General features: G+C 47.0%; 2 protein-coding genes across 23 annotated transcripts in view; both read left to right on the forward strand.

Moving 5' to 3' along the window:
- Positions 1–8,057, forward strand: part of CAST (calpastatin) — a 55,483-nt gene extending 47,426 nt beyond the window's left edge. For 13 of the 21 annotated variants that reach the window (XM_051782759.1, XM_051782767.1, XM_051782761.1 and 10 more), the window contains 10 exons: positions 217–264; positions 428–523; positions 1,048–1,146; positions 2,358–2,459; positions 3,250–3,342; positions 3,826–3,879; positions 4,345–4,434; positions 5,630–5,709; positions 6,685–6,753; positions 6,845–8,057. In XM_051782759.1, the coding sequence (XP_051638719.1) occupies positions 217–264; positions 428–523; positions 1,048–1,146; positions 2,358–2,459; positions 3,250–3,342; positions 3,826–3,879; positions 4,345–4,434; positions 5,630–5,709; positions 6,685–6,742 (720 nt within the window). In that variant the 3' untranslated portion in view covers positions 6,743–6,753; positions 6,845–8,057. The remainder of the gene's footprint in view (positions 1–216; positions 265–427; positions 524–1,047; positions 1,147–2,357; positions 2,460–3,249; positions 3,343–3,825; positions 3,880–4,344; positions 4,435–5,629; positions 5,710–6,684; positions 6,754–6,844) is intronic. The other 8 variants (XM_051782763.1, XM_051782771.1, XR_007903770.1 and 5 more) reach the window with 7 other exon arrangements.
- A 1,982-nt stretch (positions 8,058–10,039) lies between these two features.
- LOC127468996 (M-phase inducer phosphatase 2-like) lies at positions 10,040–18,195 on the forward strand. 2 transcript variants are annotated; one of them, XM_051782789.1, is made up of 15 exons: positions 10,040–10,503; positions 10,719–10,846; positions 11,333–11,384; positions 11,595–11,636; positions 11,935–11,971; positions 12,109–12,216; positions 12,293–12,412; positions 12,738–12,827; positions 12,965–13,138; positions 13,257–13,352; positions 13,713–13,775; positions 13,878–13,976; positions 14,320–14,453; positions 14,565–14,676; positions 14,913–18,195. In XM_051782789.1, the coding sequence occupies exons 1-15, from the start codon at positions 10,394–10,396 to the stop codon at positions 15,051–15,053; spliced, it is 1,506 nt and encodes a 501-aa protein (XP_051638749.1). In that variant the 5' UTR covers positions 10,040–10,393; the 3' UTR covers positions 15,054–18,195. The 2 variants fall into 2 exon arrangements, with proteins under 2 accessions (XP_051638749.1, XP_051638750.1); XM_051782790.1 differs by having other exon boundaries at positions 12,753–12,827.
- The last annotated feature ends 9,377 nt before the right edge of the window (positions 18,196–27,572 follow it).

Here is a 27,572-nt window from a genome sequence, read left to right on the forward strand (position 1 = left end):
CGCACTGAATCACTTCTCAGCATTCAGGTGTTCTTAAGCTACAGGACTCGGATTTTTTAAGTGGCACTTTGAGTAACAACAGTAGGTGCCAGAGGTGACTTAGATCACTTTCTTGTGTAATACTGCTTGTGTTGCTCAGTGAGTGCTTCCAGAGTACCTGTATTGCAGAGTTATTTAACGACTGCTTGGTTTAATGCAAGGGATCTCTCTTTGTAGGATAAAGATGGAAAACGACTCTTACCAAAACCGGAAGAAAAGCCACAGGTAAGAAAAGTGAATATGCAAATAACTGCTTCATTCATGAATTACTGGCAAATGTCACTAACGATACCCAGTATTCAGTTTAAAAATGGACTGGGCTACCTCCTTACTTTTTAAGAGATAAAGAGACTTAAAAGCCTCTTTTGTTTTAACTTTTCAATGATAGCCTATGAGTGAAAATGATCTTTTAGAGGGTTTGACAGAAGGATTTTCCTGTTCTCCATCACCACCTGCACCATTACCTACGTCAACTGTACAAAAGGTGAGTATATCTGATTTCTGAAAATTGGTTTTATTTTCAAGTTGTTTGAATAATCTTGACATTTTACATATTTCCTTCAAAGTTTATGTAAAGTTTCTTACATAAAGTCCAGTAACTAAAAATTTAAAATACTTTTTGCAGCAAACTAATAGAAGAGTAGGAAAAAGAAATAGTCAAGTTGTCGTATCTTTTTATCAATTGCTTGCATAACTAATACTTTGCAACTGAGAATTTTAGAAGTGTTACTTGGGAATGTGGATGGCCTAAGTGAATTCTTAGTTTTTCTGGAGTCATGTTAAACCTCTGATTTAGCTGTGCCAAGGTTTAACCCAGTAGTTGAGATGGATGAACAAAGTGAGATACAGAAAAGTTGCAGAGTGGAGGGGATTTCAATCTGAAATAACTAAAGCTGCTGAGAAAAATAAACTCCTAGAAATAAACTGCATAGGCACTGTGTTTTAGATGTGTGGACTTTGATGCATGTTTTCCTCCTATGTTTATGATGGTGCTGTATACTGTTCCAGAAAACCAAGGAGGGTGGGAAGCCCGTGGTTTCCTCGGATGTTATCTCTGCTGCTACAGTTTCGGCAGTGCACTCCGCAGCTCCTCTGTCTTCTGCCTCAGTAAGCAACCCCTGCTGTAGGTCCTTACCCCCAAACAAATGAGAAGACACAACAGCATGGCCTGGCCAGTTCCACTATTATGGGCTGTTGCAAAGTTCAGTCATTTATTGCCGAGAACTGGCTGCTGCAGGGAAGGAGAATGTTCCCCTGAGGAGAAAAAAAAAAAAAAGTGTGATTTTTCTGGACACTCCACGTTGAACAGACTGGGGACTGGCCTGCCCATTCTCCCCACATTCCAGTCACTGCTGCATTTCAGACTCCTTTGGAAGCTCCCAACCCACGCCAAGTCCTTCAGGGTCACTGAGGACATTGGGGGATGTGTCTTTCCTTTCTGCAGGTCCATGCAGGCAGTCACCTCTTTGCAAATGGTTTCAATTTTAAGCTTGAGTCTTTGGCTGAACTTTTCCTCTTTTTCCTTTTCTTTTTTTTTCCTTTTCCTCTGTTTCCTTTTTCTTTTTGTCTTTTCCTTTTTCCTTTTCCTTTTTGTCTTTCTTCTTTCCCCTTTCTTCTTTCCCCTTTCTTCTTTCCCCTTTCTTCTTTCCTCTTTCTCCTTCCCTTTCTTCCCCCTTCCCCACCTAGGTAATGAGAACATTTAAAATAATCCCAACATAGTCATCACCCCAGTGGCCAAGTCAAGCCTATAAACGGAGAAGTCCAAGGTTAATGGAGGAACAGGCAGTGCCATGACCCCCTTTGAATACCAAGAGAACCTCCCTTCTTGCCATTTGTTGTAACGTTGCTCATTCCTTCTCCATTTTGATCCATGCAGAGGGATCTTCCACTAATGTTTCCAGCCTGATTTGGAGGGGGAATATAAAGCTTCACCTAACTGTGTTTAGTTGGTTTTATGGTCTTTTTTTTCTTGACCAGGTTTTGAATAAAAACTGATGTTTGCAAAGTGAATGGCAATTGCCAAACAACCATCATTTTATAGATCTGTTCTCATTACAGAGGTTAGGCTTACATATAACAAAAGCCATTAAAATAAATCCCGTAAGCCCTTCTTAAAATTATGTTTTCTGTAGGTCTAAATATTCTGTGGTTTTTTTCCCCAGCTACTGCACAACATTGCAATTACAAAGGGTGAGCTCTTTGTTCATTGAAGTTGACAGCTCATTAGTCAGGACTTAATTAGCTAGATGAATCAAATTATTTTTGCAGCACATTTGCACTCACATTTGCACTCACAAATGTGCACTCCACTTTGTTAGGGAGGAAAAGAGATGGATGAAGCCTTGGATCTCCTGTCTGATTCCCTGGGACAGAGGGAGCCTGACCCTGATGAGAACAAACCAGTTGTGGATAAAGTAAAGGTAACAAAAGACATTCTGAAACTTGATCAGTTTGGGGCGAGGTGTGGGAAGGAATAAACCAAATCAACAAGAAAACCCCAAAATACTTCTCATATACCTGTAGGAGTATATGGCATAGGATTTTAGAAGTAAGAGTAAGGCTATTAGAAAAAACTCCATACTCTTATGTCTCCCACATGTAGGCATACCAAACACTCTTCAGTCAGCTGGATTACTTGTGGGTTTTGTGAAAAATACTGAATTGGTTAACATACTTCAGCCACTTGGAGGCAAGTGTTGAAGTGTTACAGGAATTTGAAACTATTTTATTTCAATGCCTTCTCTTGTGATTATTCTCATAATTTTTCATGTGTCTTCTTGGGCTTCTGTTTCTAAAATTAATTTTCTGGCTGAATTTTTCATCAGGCTTTGACTTCTATATCCACAAATACCGAGTTCATCAACAGATGTGTTCATTTAGTCACTCATATTTGTAAACTTGCTTGTTTCTGCTTATTTTGTGTTCATTCAGTCTTTCTTCATAAAATTCTGTAAAGACCCTTCTGTTAATAAGAAAATCAATTTCTGTGTAATAGTAGTAGTAAATTGTAATCTGCAATACCTAAGGTAAAGAACATTACTGAGGGAAAACAAAACCACCTTCACTTCGTAGTGAAATCCATATATGCTTTCCTCACCAGTAGTTTTAAAATTTTAAAGTCAAAAAGGGCATCTGCCCCAAGTTTAAGAAGCCCTCTCACTTATTTCTAACATGAGTATTAAAGTTGTTAAAAAATTTAAATGCTTTCAGGAAAAGGCTAAATCTGAACACAGAGAAAAACTTGGAGAAAGAGATGATACCATCCCACCTGACTATCAAAAACTTCTGGAGCCAGGTGATCAGGTAAGGAAAAGCCTTAATAGTTTCTATTTGCAACACTGGAAATTTGAGTTTATGGGCCATTCTGTCCTCTTTGGAACTACAAGATGAATAAGTGAGCAAGTGCCTGTACTGTATTTATGTATTAGGGCTAAACATGGAAATATCCTGTAGTTAGGATAGCTCTAGCCTTGCATGCATGTAAGTCAAAAAACAACAACAAAAAAAATGTTGTTTTGTTCTTGTTTTTTTTTAATTGGGCAGTCTGAACAAACAATTACTTTGAACTACCCAGTAACAATCAGTGTCCTGGAGGGTTAAAGTGACACAGCCATGAAAGCACTGTGTGAACTGGCTGTGAATACATGGCAGGAGAAATACAGAAATAAATTCAGAATGGTGCAACTTTCTTGATAATCTGTGAACACCCAATGCTGTGTGTAAATACTTGTCTTAAACTAATCTGACCTGTTCAAAATAAAGGATGTACTCTTTCTTCTTCCCAAGGGTAAACCAGCAAAGCCAACAGCAAAGGAGGACATAAACCACAAAGGACAAAAGGTAACATTTATGATGAGTTTTATTGAGGATTTATATATATATATATATATATATATATATATATATATATATATTCATGACATTTATTCTGTGTTTGTGTCAGGCTGTGGGCTCTGATTTTTTTTCAAAGCAGCGTCACTGTAGGCTTAAGGTGTGATTCACTGCAAATACTCATAAATGCTCATGAATGCAGTAGGTAATAGTGTGGGCAGTAAAACTTTTGTGAGGAGTAACTCTTCACAATAAATATAGCTTTTCTGTACAACTTCACTGTGAGTGTTCAGGTCCAGTACTCAGAGAAATCATGCCTTTTGGAATCCTCAAAATAGACATCTCTCTAACATATGTGTAGAGTTCAGGTGTGCTTTTCTTTAAGAAAGGGATAATTAAAGCAGACATAAATTTCTGAATCATGAATTGGACTGTGGAAGTGTTGCATGTTGTGTGACTTCAAAATTATTGCAGAAGCCTAGAGATGACAATGCAGCTATTGATGCCTTATCAGGTGACTTTGACACTTGTGCAAATGCTCCTGCTACACCACAGCACTCAAAGGTAGGACATTTTCTGCTAAAAACTTGAAAAATAAACAGTTTTTCACTCCTCACTTTTCACTGCAGGAGCCCTGTGCAGATGTAGGGATTGTCTTACTACTGGAAATGGAGATTTGATGCATTTTGCTGTGTACTAAATATTTGTTAGAAGGAAAGTTTGTGGTGTTTAGAGTGTTTTAGAGAGGTAAGATAGGCTTGGAGAGGTAAGTTGAGCAGAGAAGAAGGATAACAGGTTTTGTACAGATTAGAGTATCCACCAACTGTAGAGAGGCAAAGAAACCTTTCATCAGTGATGGGATGCACTACCTAGCAATGGTTGTAGGCTGGAGTTGAGCAGCAGTTCAAGAGGGTTTTGTAGAGAGAAATGCTGGAAACAGGAGAGAGTTTTAGGTGTGTTAGGGAAAACAGTAGAGCTGTCAAGAAAAATGCAGAAGGTGGTATGGACTAGAGAAGTCTTGCAATGAGAAATAGAGCATTTATTTGGCATATAATCCTCTTAAACACAGCTAACAAACAGCATTCAGACTTCTCCCAGCATGTCTGTAATGTGTTCTAGCCCATGCCCTGGTTCCTCACCTGCAGGCAGAAGGAATGCTTTGCATTTTTTTTATTCATAATAGTTTTTGTATTCTGCTGAGCAAAGCAGCTGGCCTTGTCTGTCATCTTCTGCTGGCCTCTCCCAGCTCATCCCTCCCTGCTTCCTGCTGCAATACCTTCTGAGGTGGTGAACAAGGCACGAACCCTGCCAGTGACACAACCAAGTGCCAGGGCAGAATTGAGGTTTATTTCAAAACACTCAGGTTTAAATACAGCGCTTAAACATGTCATATGATCTTCCAACCAATGACAATCAAGTATTGTTTGAGCATGCGTCAGAGCCCGGAAAACTACAACTCCCATGATTTCTTGCTACAACCTCCTGCTTCTCCTGTGAGGAGTAAGAATTACCAAAGCTTGAATTCAACAGATCTTTGAACAAACCAGTATAGTAGCTATCCAAAAATTAAATCTCGTGGTCAGATGGAGCTATGGAAACGTAACCAGTTCCCAGGTGAAATTCTGCAGCAGCTTCCTTAAGCTTACACTGCAAGGCACCAAGAATTAGGAGTCTGTCCATTTTTAGGTGTTGGTTATGATTAGCTGTGCTTTTATGCTCTATTCTCTTTGTAACTGTAATTACTTTTTTTTCTTTGGAGTGTAGGACAAAAGCGGAAAGGAAACCACGACGACTAAACCAACCTCAAAGGACAAAGGAAAACCCAGAGACCCTAAAACGGTATAAACACACATACTATAGTGTGGACAGTCGTGGTTACTAGGCACTGTAAACATATGAGATGGGCAGCTGGATTTTAGATTCATATCACATGGCTGTTATTCTGAGGAGGATATTACATCAATAGGTCGAAATGGAATAATTTTTGTAAACATGCTTATAGGAGAAAGGCTCCTGTCTGTTTCAAGGGAAGTTGGCAGTAAACGGGCAAAAAAATATATATCTTTCGGAGAATGTGGTCTTCTGCAGTGCATGGTCCACAGGCTTCTCCTTCCCCAGTTTACTGATCTCAGAGTCCCACTGCACATGCTTGTAGCTGCCTCAGGTGGGATCCTCATCACTTCTTTTCCTTGACAGTTTTGAGCAACAGCATTCCAAAAGTGATTAGAAAGTACTCCTGCAACCACACTCAAGTTACTATCATAATTTATTTTTTTTAAATTAATGAAGACCTACATACATTCATAAATAAATATGCAGAGTGAATCTGATGGGAAAGGGCAGGCAGCTGTTTCTATATTCAAAGAAAAAAAAGGAAAAAAAGGAGAAAAAAAATTAAAAGGGTTGCTTGGCTTTTGTCATCCCAAAGTACAGAAAAAGGATTCAGGTAAGGGTGAAACTTCTCCCATCACGTTGTTCTCTCACAAGGATATGCAGATAGATGCCTGAGCCAGATGGTTAGATTTGGTCTGGAAATCTTAAGTTTTGCATGCCAAATGATGAGATTTCTCATTGTTATTGTGAAATCGCCACAGATGTCTTTTGTGTAACAACAGAACTGACAGAATTCTGGTTGTAAACTTGGAGGATGTCTCTAACTCTTCTTCAGGAGGGTGTTCTGAGCTGTGACTAAATTTTCTGTATTTCAGAGATCATATTTATGTCTGAACTGTGATTCTGATGAGTGTCTGTCACTGTTTGATTTCAGATTTTTAGCTTAGTTCACAGTTTCTCACTGTCTCATCCTCTCTTTAGGCAAAGGGACAGTCCTCCAGCAGCAAATCTGAGAGGCAGAAAACAAGCTAAACATTAAAACATTATCAGGTGAGATTTCTTCTTCTCTGGGCTACTACAAAGACAACTCACGTTCATGTTATTAAGCACTCTGACCTTTCTTTGGCTTTCTTCCCCCCAGGATCCTGGCACATCATGTAAAATGTCTTCTTTCTGTGGGTGGATAGTTACTCCTGAAGAACAAAAGCTGATGCTGAAAGCGCATGGTTATTCTGGGTGGTTTTTGTACAGCGATACTTGCTGGACTTCATCTTTCCTTTTTCCCCAGTAGTAGGCTTGGGTGGTTTGTTTCTTTCCCTTACCCAGTCAGTTCATTATAGTCTGACTGTTTTTTAATTTCCTTTAGTGTTCAGAAGGAAAGAATGCTTCTATTTGCAAGAAATATATTCCATCAATGAAGAGCAATGCCAAAAAAAAAAATTTCTGCAGACTTTTGCACATAACCTCCACATAGTGCCTGTAACTCTCTGAAGAGTTTGTATGTGCTAGCATTTTTGACATTGTGGTGAATGCCTTAAGTGTTCTGGAATATAGTGAGCTTTAGTTATCCTCAGCTGGGGCTGGCAGGCTTTGCTCAGGCCGGATCCTGGTAGGAAAACCACAGGTGATCTGTGGTTGGATAAAAGCTGAGAAACTGGGGATTAGCTGCTTCTTCCAGCACATCTGGTAATAAAGCAGGTATTTGGGATGCTGCCTTAACTGTAGTTAAATACACTAGGACAGAATTTTTTATTCCCCCCCCCCCCCAATTCCCCCAATTGTATCTGTACTGTTATAATTTCAGGAGTCTCCTGGACTGAACAAACACAAGTCTTAGTGTAACAGTGACGCTGCTACCATCACAGAAGGGGAAATTGAGAAGGGGCAATGAGTCTTGGCCGAAATCAAAGTTCAGGTCCACAGGCAGACTTTTTTTTTTTTTAAATCTTGTTTTGCACTGTTTCTAGTCTGTTCCTTGCACTCCAGCAGGGAATGCAGAAATAGGGCCGAAGTTAACGCTGCAGGGAACAGTCCCATTTTCCTGCCCTGCAAGAGAACAGGCACAGGCAGGCGCGTCTCACGGGTCTGCTGCAGCCAGGGCTGTCATGACAAGTGTCTCCGTGGCTTTCCCTCTGCCTTCTTCCTCTGCAGAATATCCTTTTGCACATCCTTACACGTGTTACAGCTCCTCCCATCGGCTGCCGGAGGAAGGTCTCCTACCAACACCAAAACTCGGCTCTGGGGTGTGGCCCAGGAGGCAGAGACAGCCCGGAGACTGAAGTTGGGGATATTTAAGACTCGTGACTCTGCTTCCAGTCTGCACCGTGCCACACTAATAAAAGTTTTTAAGGATGCGCTGTGTCGTTCCCGAGCTTTTCATTTATCCCTTGCTTGTGTCTTAACAGCTGTTGTAAGGCAAAAGAAACCCCTAGAAATAATCAAAAAGCTCCAAAACATTGACATATTAAAATTGAAAATTCAAAACACCCTGAGTGTTGAAGAGTTGTGAAGACCTTCACAAACTCATCAAAATCCTGCTGCAGTTTTTGCCCCCTTTCCTTTGGATTTCAAAGCTGTATCTGAGTTAACTAGGACTAGATCTAACTTGGGGACTCCCATTGTGCAAGGGAAGCAGCTAAAAGATCAAGACATAAGCCTAGAGTTTTCAGAAAAGAAATTACTTTGCTGGAGAAAATTCCAGTTAGAATTTGTGTTGAAATGTGCAGTGTACAAATAATTAACCATCACCCTTGGGGGACACTAGTGGGTTTTAACTTTTTGGGCAGGTGTGATCTCCAGGTGAGAGAAGAGCTAGGCACAGTCAAATACTTGGGATTGATTCCAGATTATGTATTTTTCCCAAAGACTTTACCTTTGTGTAGTGGGTTGGTTTCTTGGATTTTTTAGGCCTTCCTTAGCAACGGGGTCAGAAATCTAAGGAAGTATTCCATATCATTCCTCTCCGTAACACAGCATATAGAAGGCGCAGATAGGAGACCTTCACTCTCTTCGCTCTTCTGGTGGCTGAAGACGACAGGTCCCTCTTGCAGACGGTTTTGCTTGTATAGGCCAAAGCCCGCCTGCTCCGACCTGCCGTTATCTCCGTTCCATTTGGGACGTGTGGGGAGTTAGTTCTACTGTCCTGTTCAGGGAAGTATTTAATTCGTTTTTGTATTTATTCGCTAGCTCTCTATTGAAGGTGTATATTTAGAAGATATTTGGTTTTAAGTTCTTTTATCCCTGTTTCCCCCTCCCTTTTCTGTTTTCCCCCTTGGGAGCTCCCTATTGTGTATAATATATTCAAATTGTATATATATAATTGTAAATATATATTTTTTATATAATCCGGTTGATCTGGGTTGCTCTCAGTTTCTATAATTTTTTTTTTCCTTTCCTCTCTTTGCCCAAAGACGGAGGGAGGGAGGGGCTTTCACTGAGCGTTTGGAGACTTGGCAGGAAGCCAGCTCAAACTTGCTCACTTTGTTAAAAGTTTCCAGCTGCTTCAGCATCTCCGTGGGGAAACTGAGGCAGGTTGGAAATAAAACACCAGGGCCTCATGTCAAGGGCACAGTAGCAAGAGCAAAGAAATCAAGTACATTTAGGCACATGTGGAAGTTTGATGATTTTCTTCTTTTTTTAAAGTTTAGAACAGAACTGAAAGTTTTCTGCAGGTAAACAGAGAAGACCATTCACAAAAAAAGAAACTCCATGAAAAAAAATTCCACCTCCAAGATTTCAGCTTTGCTTTCTTGAGTAACAGTCACTTCCAAGGACAAGATACTAACTTTTTGCAGAGCAATTACCTTCTCATTATTATCCAACAGGTGCGATAGAAAGACCCTTAGGAACAACTTGAATTACAGTGTTAGGCAACATGTGAGGCCAAGGATGATGCTGCCTCAGGATTGCCTGGGGCCAGCACCAGTACAGGACTCCTGCTTCCCACTTCCCTGCATCATCCCTTCCCTGGAATACTGGAATCCTGCCGACCCTACCCGATGCATAGCAGAAAGACGCAACCCCTGTGAATAACCAGCAACAGCCAAGAAGGATTTGGCAAAAACCAGCTTTGCCATAGAAGCCTCATAGGGCAGAAAACAGGTTTTCCGTGGCTGGAAAGCTCTAATGGGGCGTTTTTGGTGTAAGTCCCAGCCCAGAACATCCAGGCTGGGTGGGAAAGTAGAAGAAAAACCCGGTGTGGGCAGGGAAGGGCTGTGCCGGAGCCCCAGAGCCGGGAGAGCCGCACCTCCAGCCGGGCAGCGGCTCCTTCCACCCGCGGCCGGCCCCCGGCGCTGCGGCCCCGCCCCCTCGGCCCGAGCACGCTCCTTGTCCGTTATGCTCCGCCCCCTCCGCCGTGGCCACGCCCTCAAGCCCCGACGCGGCCTCTCATTGGCTGCGGCGTCCCGGTGTTGTTATTTCGTTGTTGTTGTTTCGTTGTTGTTGTTTCGTTGTTGTTCCAAACGAGAGCGAAAGGGGTGCGAGCCGAGGGTGAGAGGAGTGGAGCTGAGCGTGTCACCTGCCACTGGCAGCTCTGAGCTGTCCCTGTCACCTGTCACTCTCCCCTGTCACTCTCCGCTGTCCCTGTCCCCTGCCGGCTCTGGACCGGACGCAGCCCCGGCACAGCCCGCGCTCCGCTCCCGGCGAGGCGCTCCCGGAGACCGACACTCGCTCGCCCGATCCCTCCCCTGCCATGGCGCTATGCGGCGGCCGCGGGCTGCCCGGGCTGGCGGGCACGTCCCCGGGGGTGTCACCGCTTCCCCCGCTGTCGCTGGACGCGGGACACCCGGCGGAGCTGGGCAGGTGAGGGGCTGGGGGGCTGCGAGGGGCTTTGGCCGCCCGCCGCACGCGGGACTCCCTCGACACGGGAGACATGGGCTGCCCCCACGTGGGGCTCGAGGATGGAGGGCACCGTGCCGGGCCGCTTGGAGGATCTAGGAACCCCCGCTCCTTTCACTCCTCCGGGGAAGGGACGGGCACCCCGGGGCACTGACCCTTCCCCTCCCGACCGTCCGCAGGCTCTGGGACACCTCGAAGCGGCGAGGCGGGGGGCTGCCCCTCCCGCGGCTCTCGCCCACCCTGTCCCCGCAGCCGGTGGCCTCGCCCTGTGCCCGGGACTCCGTCTGCTCCCAGCCCTCGGATGCCGGTGAGTGATGGAGCTGCTGCGCCCCCACAACCGCCCCCTACCACCCCCCGAGCCGGGGGTCGTGCACAGGGTGCTGGGGGGAGTGTTAGAGGGTCCCTGGATATGGAGGTAGGGCTTGGCCGAGTGGCTGCAGAGGGAGGTTGAGGCGGGGGCTTCTAGGGGAGGATGGGCAAGAGCCGCCAGCTCTGCTCACTGGGGCTCAGCCACGGAGCACCTCGCTGGGGTCCCTGCTCAGGAGGACACGGGACATTCCATGTGGGACCGGTGCCACCCGCCTTGTGATCCTGGCGGGCAGGTTGACGGCCCCCCGTGAGGGCACAGCCGTTGGCCTTGGCCGTGGTCCCTCTCCGGCCCTGGCTGGAACAGAAGGGAGCACAGCTGGGGTGTGGGGGGCTCCCTGCCCGGCCGGATCCTGCCAAGGGCCCTGGGGTGGCGGCAGGAGCCCGATCCCCACCCCGGGGCTACCCCTGCCCCTTGTTCCCGCAGGATTGGGGCTGGACTCCCCCACACAGCACGACCTGGCGGCGGCGGAGGAAGAGTGAGTGCCCCATCCCCACGTCCCCCCCGGGGACGCCCCCTCGCCTTCCCCTGCCTCCCACGGGCAGCAGTGCCCAGGCGCAGCCTTGCTGGGGGCCTGAGCATCCAGCTGTGCTCCCCCAAGCTCTTTCTGGGGGGTGAGAACGTGGACTGCTTGGGCTGGGACGTGGGGTGCCACCCCCCCGTAAGCCCAGCTCTCCTCTGCCCACAGCTTCGAGAAAGCAATCCTGAATTCCAGGAGAGTTCTCCAAGGGTAAGTGAAGGGGCTCTGTCCCTGTGCCAGTCCCAAAAGCCAGGCTGTCCCTGTCCCAGACCTAAAACCCAGGCTGTCCCCATTCCCCTCCTGGAGCCCCAGTCAGTCCATCGGTGTTTGCTCAGTGCCTGGATGTGGTTTTGTCCCAGGGTCCCTTTGGGGAGCTAGGACAGCCCTGGGCAGGTCTCACCCCTCTAGGAGGACCTGGGGGACACAGGGGACCATGGCAGAGGGGTGGCACACTGCTGGTCCAGGACACCTGCTCTCATTGAATCCTTTTCTTTCCCTGCTCTTGCAGCACAAAGTTCCATCTGCGGAGGATCCGCTCCTTGCCGGTAAGTCCTGGAGGCTCTGCAGGGCTGAGCACAGGGAGGCCGGATCCTGCTCTATCCCTGGCCGAGTTGGGAGGACCAGGATGGAGCCGGGGGTGGGGGGGTTGTGCAGCACCTCTCAGCCCTCCCCTGTCCCACAGCCGTGTCTCCTGGAATCCAGCACGATCCTGAAGGACATCTCCCACTCCAGGGAGTTCAACATCCGCAGAGGCCGAGTGCAGAGGGGCCGGAGGGAGTCTGAGGATGAGGTGAGGGGGGCAGTGAGGCCTGGGGAGTGCAGGGCAGGGGCAGAGGGGCGCTAACGTTGTGCCCCCCGCACCGCAGGAGGGCTTTGTCCCCAAGAAGCTGCCGACACTGGATCAGCAGAGCCGGCTGGCCACCGGCCATGGGGCTGCCAGGAGGGACTCCCTGGCCACGAGACCCTGCTCCACATCCAGCCTGCTGGTGAGAGGGGCTGAAGGGCTCGGGAGGGACCTGGGGCTGGGGGATCCCGGGGCTGGAGATGGGAGCTACTGCTCCAACCTCCCCACCTGCCCTGGAGACCTGTGGATGTTGGAGATGAAGGGGTTGAGGGGGTCACAGGGACACCCGGTCTCCAAATTGGGCAGGCATGGGGCAGGCCCCAGTCCTGAGCTCCTCACGGAGTTCCTGTGCCTGTGGAGATGGATGGACCTTGGGCATGGGATCCATCCCTACCTGGGGCTGGGAAGCAGCCAGAAGGACTTCTTCCCTTCACCATCTCCTCTTCTCTCCCCCGTCCCTCCCTCAGCTGCCGCCCTGGCAGAGTGATGCCACCATGCCCCAGGGGACTGAGAACGTGCTGACCACGAGGATGACAAGGAAGGAGGAGGCAGAGCTGGTAAGTGGGAGCCTTGGGGGTTGAACAGAGCCCCAGGCTGCACCCACAGGGTTCTCCAGGTGGGGGTCTCATCCCCTGCCCTCTTGGTGCTGGGGGCTTGCTGGACCCCCAGGCAACCACCCGGGCTCTCTTCACAGCGTCCAGGGAAGTGCAGCAAGTGCCAGCAGCTCTTCTGCTCGCCCTTGGGGACCAGCAGGGCCATCAGGCCCATGCTGAAGCGGGGACACCCCTGTGATGGGGACACCCCTGTCAAGGCCAAGCAGCACAGGAGGGTGGCCAGCACCCCCCAAGAGGAGGTGTCGCTGGAGCCAGTGGGGAAGCCCTGTGGGGAGATCCCAGCCTGTCCCTGTGGATCCAGGACTGTGCCATGCCCCAGCTCTGCTGGAGCCCCTCTTCACATCAGGGGGGCTCTGCTTTGTATCCCTACAGGAAGAGGGGCTGCAGCATTCCAGGTCTGCCCAGCATGAAGAGATCAGGAGCCTGCCAGACAGCAACAATCAGGAGCTCATTGGGGACTTCTCCAAGGTAGGGCCACTAGGATGAGGCAGGTCTGGGGGTGCTGCCCACCTTAATCTGAAACAGGGACCACCTCAGAGCCCTGCATGGGTGCAAGAGCCCAAACTGACCTGGTGGCCCTTGCCTGGGGACATGGGGCCTTGGGGCTGTGACTTCCCAGCCTGCAGCCCGCAGAGTGGATGAAGAGCCCAATCCCTGCTCCTCTGGAGCCACCCCAGTGCCACAGGCACGTCTGCCCTGGGCAGACTGCCCCCTCCCCTGGGAACAGAGCTGGCAGCTGGGGGGGCTTCTGGGCTGGGGGAACAAGTCGCACCCTCTAGGAAGTGTCCCTGGGATGGATATGACTCCAGAGCCTATGGTCTCCTCCAGGCTCACCTCCTGCCAACGGTGAAGGGGAAGGACCCAAGCCTGAAGTACATCTCCCCTGACACGGTAAGGGGGCAGCAGCCTCTGCCCAGCCCTCCCGTGTGGCTGCCTGCCTGCTCCCTCACCACCCCCTGGGTGTTCCCCCTTGGTGACGGACTTCCCCTGCAGTTGGTGGCAGTACTGTCTGGGCAGTGGAGCAGCTTCATTGAGAGCAGCATCACCGTGGACTGTCGGTACCCCTATGAGTACGAGGGGGGCCACATCAAGGTCAGAATGGCTTCTGTGCCCCCTGGGGCTGGGAGGAAGGGGGTGTCTGAAATCCACCAAACCTCAGAGGTGCTGAGACCCCCACTTAAGGTCGAGCAGTCCCCCCAGAAGGTGCTGAGACTACCCCAACAGGGTTAAAGAGCCCCCCCAGGGGTCACCAGGATTCCCCAGAGGGGCTGAGTAGGCCCCTCAGCAGTGCCAAGCCCACTTGGAGGGGTGGATCCTCAATTGGAAGGAGGAGGGGGATGGTGGTGGCGGGGGGAGACTGGGGGTAGCATCCTTATGTCCCTGCAGATGAAATGGGAGGCAGAAGGGGAAAAAGGTGCCTCCTGTCCCTCCCCAGGGTGCTGTCAACCTGCCCCTGCAGCAAGATGTGGAGCAATTCCTGTTGGACCAGCCCATCCTGTCCCTGGACACCAGCAAGAGGGTGATCATCATCTTCCACTGCGAGTTCTCTGCTCACCGGGGGCCCAAAATGTGAGTGGGGCAACGAGGGGGGGAGGGGGAAGGCATTGGGCTCTGCCAGCCCCCCCAGGCACGCCCAGATCCCAGCACGCGATGATCCCATGGCCTTTCCCTGTATCCCAGGTGCCGGTTCCTCAGGGAAAAGGATCGTTCCTGTCACGAGTACCCCCAGCTCCACTACCCCGAGCTCTATGTCCTGAAGGGGGGGTACCGGGACTTCTTCCTGCAGTACCCGGTGAGTGCCCCCACTGTGTCCCTGTCAGCAGGGCGAGGCCTGGGGACATGAGAGGGGAACGCCCTGGAACCCCGTGTGCCCTGCCCAGCCCAGCGGGGAGGGAGAGCTCTGGCTCTGAGCATCCTCCGTGAGGGCAGGATCTCCAGGGCCGGGGGACCGGGGGCGCTGGGTTTGCCCCGGGCTGGGTGGGGGCCGGAGGCTGCGCTGCGGTCGGTGACAGGGCCGTGGCTTCCCAGACACACTGCGAACCCCAGGACTATCGGCCCATGGAGCACGGGGCCTTCCAGGAGGAGCTGCGCCAGTTCCGCTGCCAGAGCAGGCTCCGGGCGGGAGAGCGCAGCCGGCGGGAGTTCTGCAGCCGCCTCCTGCCCCGCTGAGCGCTCGGGGACCCGCAGCCCCTCCGTGGGCAATGGGGGAGCTGGGGGGTGCGAGGGCTTCCCTTGGCCGGGCAATGTGCTTTGGGTTGGTCTGATTTCCTAGGATTGGTTTAATGTAGAGGCTATTGTTAGGAGTGGTTTAATGTCTTAGTTATTATTAGGATTGGTTTAATTGGTTATGGTAAGGAGTGGTTTAATGTCTTAGTTATTGTTCGGATTGGGGGTTTGTGCCTTCTTTATTGTTAGGATTGGTTTATTGTATTGCTTATTGTTAGAATTTTGTTTGTGTCTTGTTTATTGTTAAGATTGTTTTTTCATGGTCTCTGATATCAAACTTCTAAGGTGGAAGGAAAGAAGGAAAAAACACAGGATGCTCAATTAGCTACATAGAATATTCCTGAAGTACTTTATTTTGTACAAAATCAATGCACAAAGACCTTCATAGCAGCAAATTACTTCCTTTATTGTAAATGTGGCAACGACTTTAACCACAATCCAGTAAAGGTGTTCCATGGTTCTCCATGTCCTTCAGAGATAAAAAGTCACCCCCAAGGAAATGAGTGGTACTGACAAGCAGCACAACTGGTTTCCAATATGGTTGCTTTTTTCTTACTGTGAAATTTGCTGGCACAAAATTCTTCATACTATGATTTCAGCCAAAACATAAGAGAAAATGTCACTGTCAGAATGGATAAACATCATAATAATAGAGATTTATTTTTATTTTGTTTCTCTTTGAAAAGACTTTTGCTATTGCTTCTAGCAGGACAGCTATAGCAAGCTATAGAAACTTTGCTCTTACTCGTACAGAGTGTATGAGAAGTTTCTTTTTCAAAATAATTGATTACATTTTCAGCTGAAGAAAATGCATTTCTTCCCATCAACAGCAGAGAAATGAAGATTTTATGGTTAGATCTTGCTGGATCAGCTAGATCTCACTCCTTTAGTAATATGGTTCCGGGCTGCAATCTTATTATTATGGGGTTTTTTTAGGGGAGCATTTATTAATGCAGCTTCCCTGAAAAACAAACAAAGAAATGATCAAAAACCTCTCAAACAAGAAACAAACCTTAAGCATCTAGCAACTAGATTCCTTTATATTAATAACAACAACAACATAGATTCAAATAAAACTCAACTACTTTTAGATTTAATTTCATAGACAGGAACTACAAAATGATCAGGCATCAAGCAATTTTCATATGCACAGGGAATAATACAAAAGCCATATTTCTTGATTTATATACCATGGTATATGTTTATATACCATGAAGAAACAAATGATTCTGCTTTCTGGATTAGAGCCTTGAATGGTTTAAATAATGGAGAGTGTAGCCATTGCTCTTTCTTGTGCCAGCCAGCTGCACTAAGCCCAGAAAAGGTTCTCCTTCACAAAAAGCAGTGTACGATTCTTTCCAGCCTGGAAAGTGCTTTCCCCAGAGCCAAGCAGTGGATTGTTAAACTTTTGATGCTACAATAACTCTGTCAAAGCCTTCAGGCTGATGTCGGTGAAAAGATTTACAGTAGCCTTAATATTTATTGAAAGAAACTAATTGTAATTATAAACACCTAGGAAAATAATTTTATTTTTCTGTATGGTTTTTTTTTTGTTATTATTATATTTATGACTTTAAAAAAATAAGAGAGACACCACTGCCCTGGGGTTGCGTCATAGCTGGAGGCTGACATGTTCCACAGGAGAGATAAATCCACCTCTGATACCATAATGTGGAGCCTTCTCCTCTTCCTCCCACCTTGCATGGCCTTGCACCTCATCTGTCAGCTTTCTGATTATACCATGGAATGGAACTAGGGCTCAGGTTTGGAATTTATTTCCAGGATTCAGCCTATGGGTTTTGATTACTTTCATATGCAAGCATCCATTTTTAACTGCTGAGCAGCGTCCTAAAATGGATGTTTATAATAAAATTGAAAATCTTCAGCTCGTATAACTTAATTACAATGCATTAGTATGATGTAGAGGTACATTTCAGAGGTGATAATGGTTGTTTTCCATTAATGTGTCCTAATCATCAGCAAAGCCTCGCTCACACTGATCTTTAACCCTTTTAGAAGCAGTTGATGGTAATGTACAAGGCCAGGGGCACTTACAAGAAAACCTGCTGTTTGTTCACAATCTGAAAGCACTGCTTAAATATTAAGGGTTATTATACAATACAATTATATACAATATCTGATGATCTGTTAAAATATGGATTAAAAAGAAGATAATATCAAAGAGAATTAACTTTCAATAAAGTCAGTGTTACCACACCAGTTTGGCTGTCAAACAGTACATTTCCACTCTTCTAATTATGAAGGATTAGTTATTTAGTTGTTCATTTTTAGTATGGGTCTATATTCTTTGAGTCTACAGCAAAGTAACAACACACCAAGCCTGACTCTTTCTCCAGGAGTCTTTACAGCCTATACTAAAGCCTCATTAAGCTTTTGTCCTCTTCAGAGTGTCCAGCTGCATATTCTGCTGTAGTAAAAGGGTGATAATATCACTGAATACTTTGTATTACAGAAAAATATGTAACATCACAAGAAATGGGTAATAAAACTTAATTCAGCATTATGAAACTTAAAATTACAAATGTTTCTTCATTCTCAAGATGCACAGTAGAATTTCCCTGCCCTAGATATTCATAGACTTTGAACCTTTAACCACTGCAATTCATACTTGGCCATTTGCATTTCACTCCAGGGGCACGTTTGTGCTGTGAGCAGCACAGTGCAGAGACAGTGATTTTTTGCTTGGGTGACTTTGTGCACCCAGTGCAGAAGTGAATCCTGCAAACACAAATTCATGACATGAAAGTGTTCAGTGATGGAACCAAACAGCACCTCATCCTTGGACAGATATATCTAGTTCCAGTTCCAGGCTGGAACCACTAAAAAGCTATTATGGCTAAAAACATAACGTCAGGCCACAAAATCAACTTAGCCCCACCCTCCCAAGTGTTCGAAGTATTCATTACAGAGGTTAAAAGGATGAATTTCTAATGCTGGTAGTACTCACTTTCTATTTTGAAGTAATTTTCTTTTCCTTATCATTTCCCCCCAGCAAGTGTGACACGCACTGTTTCTGACTCCATTAACCCTTTTAAAACCTCTATTAAAAATCATGAGGTCATTCTTTTTAACTTTTTGTCTATTGTGTCTCTCTATTTGTACCTCTTAACATTTTTTAAAGCCATCGCTGAGCTATGAAGCCAATTGTCTGGTCATTTTTCATTCAGCTGCCTGGCAAAATTATTTTTGCATATTAGCTACCAAAACAGAAGTATTCTTTCCCAGTTCTCTGCTGTGTGAATTTACACAGACAGTCTTTACAGCATTGCTTTGGGAATTCTCTTACTCCAACATGCAAATGCACCAAGCCTGGCACAGGGGCCTTATTTCTGCCAGTTCAGCATATGCAGAACTGTACATCCACTTGTCCAAAGCCTTCTGGAGGCAGAAAGGGTGTGTGAGTGTCAGTAAGTGGGTCTGTGTCAAGTCTCCTGTTGGCTTGAGGTCCCAAGTGGAGGTAACACCACAGAATCATTGAGGTTGGCCAAGACCCTTAAGAACTTGAGTCCAACTGCACTTCCAGAGGCACACAAGTCATCGCACCATGTTAGGGCCTAGCCCAGGCTTTCAAGTCTTGTTCAGCCCTGCTTAGGGCCTGTGGGAGTAAGGGAAAATCTCTGGAACTGACCAGCACAGCTACAGCCCCTGCACCTGAACCACTGTGCCATTATCAGTTGCTCCTGTACACAAAAAGGCATCTTATTTAGTAAAGGAGGACAAGGCAGGCTAAGCAAGGCTATCACAGGAGCAGGAGGAAGAGGCAGAACAAGAGATCCCTACCCTTGAGTGAGCTGCAGGAGAGATGGAAAGATTTCAGCCACCATCCAGGTAAGCACATTGTCACCTGGCTGCTCTGATGGTGGGATAATGTGACTAGCGGTTTGGAATCAGAGGATAATGAAGCCAAGCAGCTGGGGTCACTTTCTAGGGAAGCAGGCATCAACAAAGCGATTGGAAGAGAATGACTTGTGACATTGACTTGACTAATGACATCCTTGTGCTCTTTGCAGAGGAGGAGGTGAGAGTGCTGAAAACTCACCCAATATAATAAATAATCTGAAAGTGAGAAACATTATGTCTTGCTTAATGATGCATCCTTGTACTGTAGGAAAGCAGGAGAGAGTGAAAGTAGCTGTACAAGCTGTGGAAAATGCTTTTACTATTATTGTTGTGTTTATTGCAATTTTCTCAGCAAATTGTGACCCCATTTTATAATCTCTCCTAGTATTTTTTCCTCCAGTATTGAAATGGGACAGTTTGAGTGGGCTTGGTTTTCCCACTGAGTTTTAAAACCAGCACAAGGGGTAAATGCATCTGGGCTGGCACATGGTGGCGTGATATTGTTGCCTGGGTGGAGAACCTGTTTGTAAAGGTGGATCATGTTCATGTACACGAGAGTTGAGTCAATGAAGAATACCCGATTAATCAACAGGTGTCTCCAGCTGCTAACAGTGAAGTGGATTTGGATTGGCAACATAAGGATGAGTAATTTCTGTCTCAGTGGACCTGTGACAGCTTGGGCCATCAAGGAGGAGATGCAACATATCAATGGACTCATGATCGAGGGGTGGACTTAACCATGGACACTATCACACAGGTGTCTTGGGTTTACTAGCCCTCCCCTGGAACTGAAGATGCTTAGTTCCAGGTGGTGGATTTCCTCATGCTGAGCCAATGAGAAGCTGTAGTAACGCCTCTGCAAATTACATATTTAAGTAGCCAGAAGAGAAGGCTTGTGGTGCAGAAGAAATTAGAGCCACTAAGCTGGCAGAGTGGCCGCCCCCCCCCCCCCCGGCCCTGGCCCAGGAGCAGGTGTGGCACTGAGGCTGAGCCGGGCCCCTGGCTCAGAGGTGCAGCAGAGCTGAGAAGAAATTCCAGAGAGCGAGAGAGAAACTGCCCAGGAGTTCTCTGGCCAGCCTCGCCACTTCCCCCCACGGCAGGGAGAGGTGGTGGCAGCCTGGCCAGGCTCTGTGGTGCCTGGTGCAGCAGCAACGCACGACCCGAAGCCGAGCAGCCCAGAGCAGGCCCAGAGCAGCAGTAGCGCATGGCACGGAGCATGTCGGGAGCGGAGCAGAGCGGAACGAAGAAGAGAAGCACAGCTACCACCACCGCTTGGATTTGCAACAGAGAGAGAGAGAGAAGCCATGCTGAGCAGGTTTATTCTGGGTGGAACTCTGGTGAAAATTATCAGGGTATAAAGAGACTGAGATGAACACCTGAGGAAGGCACTCGCTGAGAAAAACAACTGTTGCAAAGATGAGGACAGGAGCTGAGGCAGGTGCAGGAAGAAGCAGAAATGGCCAAGCACCTGCTTGGGATTGATACTATGCGACACTGTTACCAACAACTAATACAGAAAAGGACTGTTTTATTGTTACCAGGTTTTACCAAAGAACTTGTTCGGACAGTTTTATTCCAAGTTTTTCCAATTTCAATGTATTTTCCCCTCACAAATATCTCCATTTTTCCTACTGGTTCCCATCTGCTGCATTGCAGATACTTTCCCCATTGGCTCCCGTTGATTCCATAGTCCCTCCTTCCTTCCCTGATTGGCTGTTTCCCCTGCCAGTCCCATGCTCCTCCCTCCTTTCCAGCATCTTCCATCCTGACCCTATATAAGTCCAACCCCTGCCTCAATAAAGTGTGATAGCATTGTGATTGCTCCACCGTGTGGCAGTGTGTGTCCATCCTTTACTTTGCCTGAACCTACTGGCTGTTGCAATCCCCTTCCTACCCCAGACTGAGGCAAACCCCAGAACCTGCGACCCAGGGGAGGGATAGACCTGACGTGGAGGGGTCCTCCGAGAGCTTATTCCCCTGGGAGGGACCCCATGGAACAGGGAGAAGACTCAGAGCTTTAACTCCTTGTAATGCATGGTGAAGATCATGGTGTAGTGAGTTGTCCCCTTGCAGCCCGTGAAAGGACCTCGGGGGGTGCAGAGACCCCTTGCACCCCTATTGGAAGAGAGACTTTAGCTATTGCCCTGAGAGTTTCTCCTCCGGCATTGGCCAGGGGGCCAAGGGGTGGTAAAAGTGTGTTTAATACTGTATATTTCATGACTTTTTAGTTTCTATTCTGTTAGCAATAAATTTTAATATTATTCCTCACATTGAGTCTGTTTTGCCTGTTGTGGACCTCTCCCAACCTTTTAGCAATTTTGTGGGGGTTTGAAAAATTGGGCTAGAGTAAACCCATGACAGCAGGTTATCCATGAATGTGAAACATGCACTGCAGATAGGCAAGTCAAGTGTTTAAAAACTCTCTGCTATGGAGAACTATGGTTGAAATATAAATATGGGGTGCCCTGGCAGACTGACTATCTCACACTCCCACAAACCCACCAAAGCAAGTGCTGTATGCTTGAAATAGCAGAAGCAATCACTGGATGGTTGGAAACACAATGTCCTGGGCCTTGAAACATGATATTTCTGAAAGAATTGAGTCAGACAACAGGACTCATTTCCAAAACAATCTTATAGGCGCTTGGGCCAAAGAAAGTGGCTGGAGTGGGTATTGATGCCAAGAAAAAGTGGCAGCGGTAAAACTCAATAGCCACAGGTGCTATTAGGCCGGTATTTGTTTATTTCAGTGCCAGATTTGTGGGGGATAGCTCTGCCTAACACACACTTGCTCCCCCTTCCCAACTCCATTGACTAGCAAGGACAGTCAGCTAATAAAATCAGTGCTTCATTATGACCCTATTTTAAGCAGGCTGCTGATTGAGTAATTTTGACCTGAATTTAGCATGACAGGAAATGGATGTTCCATGAAACTCATTGTGTGCTTATTTAAGCTGTTTTACAGAGAAACCAAGAAGTGATTTTTTTGCAGGCTCTCACCAACAGGAATTTCTATGCAGGATGCTGTGCTGACAAGCAAATTTTATGTGTGGTACCCTTCCCCAAGCACAGCCAGCAGGGCATGGTTACAAATGCAATCTGCAAAGGTCAGAGCTCCCCTCACAGACCTCAGCTAGGAGAGGTGTTGCTGCTGTCCAGCATCATCCTCAGCTCTGCAGTATCCTTCAAAAATAATTCCATTCAACTCAAGTGAGCATACATTAATTCATATTTATTCCTCTGGGGCACTACTGGCCTGCTCTTTCCCCTATGTATGAGCAGGAAACCAAACCAGCCATGCTCATTTCACTGCGCATCCCAGAAAATTGAGTTTGCTGGGACTGCTGGATCTCACCAGCAGCTCAGAGCTCATTAGAGAGTCTAAACTAATGTCCCGGCACTGTAGACTTGCTTCCCACAGCATGCATGGATGCACGGCACTTCCTGGGCTTGGAAGCTCTCCCAGCAATGGTGCTCCCACTGTCCTGACTGGAGACTCAGTGCAAGTCTCAAAGGAAATGGAAACATTATTTTTTTCTCCTCTCGTTTCTCCTATAAGAGTGCACTGCTCCTTCGTATATCTGATGTAGGCCTCTAACAGAGGCTTTTGGCACAAAGGTCATCTGCTGCCTTTGTGTTTCAGTTACAGTAAGTGTAGGAAAGGGACAGGACACCCATGTCATGGTCCCCAGACTCTTGTGGGTTATGGCTTATCATGCCCAGACATACTATGTATTTTTTTCTTGCTGCCAATCTTCTGCTGCTGTGCAGCTAGAATTCCCTGCAAGATCTGAGAAGGGGTCAGATCCATTATCCATTGCTGGTCTCCTAAGGGGACACACAAGCATATGCAACACTGCCTTCACAGAGGTGCAGAAATGTGGCTTTCAACCCTTTTATAATTCTCTTTTTGTCCTTAAGGTTCATATACCTTGGATTCCCCTTTTTACCTCACCTCAATCACTGCATTCCTAATTTCTTCTTTTCTTTGAACATGTGGGAGATCTTCATGCCACATGTAAGACTCAGTTTGTGCTTCTGCTGACACTTTCCTTCCCCACTATCTGCCTTAAGCCCCTTCTCTCCCCCACACTCTCACCCAAGCATTGGCTGGTTGTGCCTCCCTCTGATTTTCTGCTGTCCTGTTATTTTCCAAGATCAATCCCCCAGCCCCCATACATCATACACCACTTATGATTCCCACCCAGACCTTCCCTCCATGACTCTCTACAGCTCTTCTGTCTCAGATACTGAGGTGTCACACAGCCATGGCTGCTCCTGAAATCTGAGACAAAGTTCCTCTTTCCACCTTTCTCTCTCTGTCATTTGTCAAGCTAGATACAAAATTTGTCTCTCTCACAGATTTGGGGGGCAGAGCAATGGAAGCTGTCTCCATTCTGCAGCTCTGACTTGCCTCAATAACCTCAGTTAAGGTAGGCAGATGGGCAATGGCTTCAAATCTCTGCCCTACCTTTTACAGGATCAGTTGATGACCATGTAGTTATGCTGCTATTTTAAGCTTTAATCTCCTTGCTTTCTAGCTAACTGCAGGCAGCTGAGAAAGTGGATATGTTGCTACCTCCTTGCACATCCACACTGCAGTTCTTCTCTCTGTGTAGTAAACCAGGAGTCCTACTTCAGTACAAAATGTCATGGTGGAATTTCAGTTGCACTTGGCTCTGACCCCCTTAAAAAGCAGAGAGGAGGACAGAAATTCACTTTCAAGTACTTTTAACCCTCTTCACCCTAAAATTATTTGAACAAGGATTTGATACCTTATGTGTGGTGGGTTTGAATTCCATTCTTCAAGTAGCATTAAGGTGAAAGTGCTCAGGGTCCCTTGTTGGCACTGCACTCTCCACAAGGCAACAAAACCATAAATACAAGCAGCAATATGCCTACATTTCATTCAGAGACAGAACCTAGACCCAGACCTAAACAACCCTGAAACTTTGCTTTAGAGTGTGCATTTGCCTTGGGGTCAGTTATAATTTAAATAATTTATTTGAAGTGCTCACTTTGGGAAGACAGGAGGGAGTTACACACTCCACACTGCCCCCATGATCCTGGGCACACAGGCCAACATACATGGAAGCTCTTCTAATTCCAGGTGATCTCATGATGTCCTTTTCCATATGGAACCTCAGCATCTCCTGGGAGATGAGGTCTGTGGAGCACAGGGCCAGACACGTGCCTGCAAAAGCAGGGACTAAAAGGGAGCCTGTGGCACAGGTGGGGACAGGGAGCACAGCAACAAGTGCTGCTGACACCCAGGCCTGGGGGAGCTTGTAGAGATCTGGCAGAAGTCCTGGGATAACGTGGGTCATGGCAAATTCACATCTTCCATCTCTCTGCCTTGTCTTTGCTCTTCAAATCTTTCGCAAAGTTCTTCAAATGTGCCCAAAAAACTTCTGTTTGAAGCTGAGCAAAACTGCAGGTGTTTCAAAAGAGCACATGCCCCCAGGAAGATCCGGTAAAACCACTATTAAATATAAATGCTCGTCCGTGAATAGCAAGTGACTCATTTGGCCGGCAAATGGCAGGTTTTTCCAGCCAGGCACATGCGAATTCTCCTCCGACCAGGCAGACTGATGGAGAGACAGTGCCATCAGCTGGGCACTTGCAGCCACCTGCTCGGAGCTGTCTGACCAGAAGGGGGGGGGGGGGGGGGAGGGAGGGCTCCAAATAATCACATCTTTTGTGGTCGAAAAGCTCTTTGTGGCAGACAACAGTACGCTCCGAGCATGGGTCTGCCTCAGGTGAGGAGGGGAAACCAGTCTGCAGCACAAAATCGAGATTAGGAGGTCTTGAGCCCACTAAGAGGATAGCAGCTAATCCTGGCTCTGAAGCAGCTTTAGGGACCTTGTATCCTGCATGGTGCACCCCGCCATCCACTAGCACTCACTACCTGGAGTGTGTGCTGTATTTGACTGAGATAGAGTTAATTTTCTTCAGAGTAGTCAGGGCTGTTCTCGATCTGTGCTGGAAAAAGTGCTGATAATACAGGAATGTGTGTTTTTTTATTTCTGAAGAGGGTTGCACAGCATCAAGACCTTTTCTGCTTTTCTCACCAACCCATCGGCGAGGGGGCTGGGGGTGCACAAGGAGTTGGGAGGGGACCTAGCCAGGACACCTGCTCCCAACTGACCAAAGAGATATTCCAGACCATATGGTGTCAGGCTTAGTATATAGAGCTGGGCAGAGAAAGAGGAAAGGAGTGTGTTTGGAGCAATGGCATTTGTCTTCCCAACACCTGCCTGCCCATGGGAAGCAGTGAATAAACTCCTTGTTGTGCTTTGCCTGTGTGCATGACTTTTGCTTTACCTGTGAAACTGTCCTTACCTTAACCCATTTACTTTCTCACTTTTACCATTTTAATTCTCTCCTCCATCCCTCTGGTGGGGCAGTGAGGAAGCAGCCGTGTGGTGCTCCTTTCTGGACAGGGTTAAACCACAACAGTATGGCACCAGCAGTGCCCCTGCCACAGAGGCAAAAGCCTTTGCCCACAGTTTGCTTTGGGAACCTCTTATAAAGGAGAGGGAGGTGGCAAGTTAGAGAAGTGGTATTCCATAATCTTTAATGGCCAGAGGAGTGCAGCCGACTGTACAGTCCAGCAAAGTGCAGAGAGACTTGAAAACCTTATTAATTATGCTCCCTCTCTTCCTAACTACAACTGGCCTCTCCACTGGAATGTACCAGCACATCTCTCCATGAAGGAGAGAACTCATAGTTTCTCCTCTCCTCTTACCTCCTGCTGCCTCATTCTCTACTGGAAGAACAGCGGCAGACGCTTTTTCCCAGGTGTGCTTGGTGTTATGCCATGTGAAAAAAAAACTTCTTTTCTCTGCTTTGTCTCCTTCTGTTGCCTCTGTTCCTCCCCAGTTTATCTCCTTGCTGCCTGTCGTCTTTTTGCTGCTGGCTGGCTGCAGGGCTTCTCAAATCTCCAGGACTGCATGGCTCCGGGCCAGGCCTTCACAGGCAGTGGCTGAGAAAATGTACTTATTCACTGCTTTCTGACATGGGTCAAAGCTTGTTCCAACAGGTGCTTTGGCATGAGAGGAGCAACTTCAGAAACTGACAAAATTATGTGATTTGAAGAACTCAGACTTCAGCTTCATGGATGGGTGACTCCTGAGCAATATACACGTTTTTATGTAACGGGCCTTTTGTTTCTTTCCAGCAGCTCCCAAGAACTTTTTTGGCTCTGCTTAATTTGTGTATATGGGTATATCCTACTTATATAGATATATCCTGTGTCCTGAAGAGTTTCTCTCTCTCTCAGCACTTATTGAGGAAATTTGCCTGTCTGGCCACCAAGAGCCACTACCCAAGACTTTAATTACTGGAACTGAAGCCTCTTCACAGCAGACAGTGTGAGGGGTCAGAAAAGAAAGAAATTCACACTAGTTAAGTGAAATTGAAGGTGAAGGCATTCCCAAAATGTGCACAGCCCATCTCTGTTTAGTTTCCTCTGCAGCCACATACAGTTTTTCTTATCAGTGTACTGATCTGAAGAAGACTGTGACCCAGGGTGCAGCTGAGTGTCTGTGATACTTCTGGTACCATGGCATGGGGTGGGATCCAGGAGGTTTAGAAGCCTGTCTCTTGGAAAATACACTCTCACACTCATGGATGAAGCAGCTGATTTAAAAAATGAAATGGCATGTGGTATACATGGGAAATTTGTGCATGGTAGCAATACCAATAGTATAAAACAAAATAAGAAGTGGGAGAGAAAAGTATCGTGGAATTTAACAGTAAAAGGTACTCTGGAGAACACAAGGTATGGTTTGATTAGGTATGGTTTTCTGTCACATCTTTAGGAATTTTATAATGTAGGTTTTGGGCCATGTGCAGATAATAACCTTTGTACGAACATGAGGAGTACCAGGAGCATGCAGAGATGCTTTCACCAAAATTACAAAACTAATCTGTGTGAGGAAGGATGTTTATGTCTTCTGGAAGAGTCTGTGGTTCAACATCAGGCCAGCAATACTCCTGTCCATGAGCTAAAGGACTTCCTGTGGGGCAGCCTGTTGTGCACCTTCCCAGCTGTGCTCACAGAAGTCAAGTTTCTACAGACGCAATCAGCAAAACCTCCAAATCCAAGTGCTGCAACTGATAAAGGAGATGCTCCATGACACATTTCTTTTCTTCTTATTTTCCTTTCCCCTCAGAAATACCCAAAGCTTGAACTCCAGGCTGCATGGAGCAAGGGAGAGTGAGCCAGCACAGGCACTCTGCTACTTGGTGCAGTATGTGTCCTTAGTGGATTCAGACTCCAAGCTTTTCTGTCACATTGATGATGTGAAGTTGGAGCTGGGGTGAAAAAATATTTCATCTTGCCTATCGTGATTTATAGTGTATTGAGTGACGATGGTGGTTTGGTGGTTTTAACATCAATTTCACAAAACAACTTTCTTCCCTCTTTGCAATCCAGTGCCCCTAAGACAGATTTACCACTGACTTACAGTGCTTTAAATGAGGAGCCCTAATTTTTATATGAGGACACCTTATTTATACTGGCATGAGGGTATCACTAAATCAAGAGCAATTCAAGTCTCAGGTTATTTTGTTTGTTTTGTTTTGGTTTTAGTTCTA

This window comes from Manacus candei, unplaced genomic scaffold (genome assembly GCF_025592945.1).
Source record: "Manacus candei isolate 608988 ecotype Guabito, Panama unplaced genomic scaffold, ASM2559294v1 h1tg000016l, whole genome shotgun sequence".
NCBI classification, from domain to species: Eukaryota; Metazoa; Chordata; class Aves; order Passeriformes; family Pipridae; genus Manacus; species Manacus candei.

Coding starts and splice junctions, on each gene's coding strand:
- LOC127468996 (XM_051782789.1), top strand. CDS start 10,394: ATGGCGCTATGCGGCGGCCGCGGGCTGCCCGGGCTGGCGGGCACGTCC. Junction 11,637..11,934: donor TCCAGGAGAGTTCTCCAAGG/GTAAGTGAAGGG, acceptor CTGCTCTTGCAG/CACAAAGTTCCATCTGCGGA. Junction 14,677..14,912: donor ACTTCTTCCTGCAGTACCCG/GTGAGTGCCCCC, acceptor GTGGCTTCCCAG/ACACACTGCGAACCCCAGGA.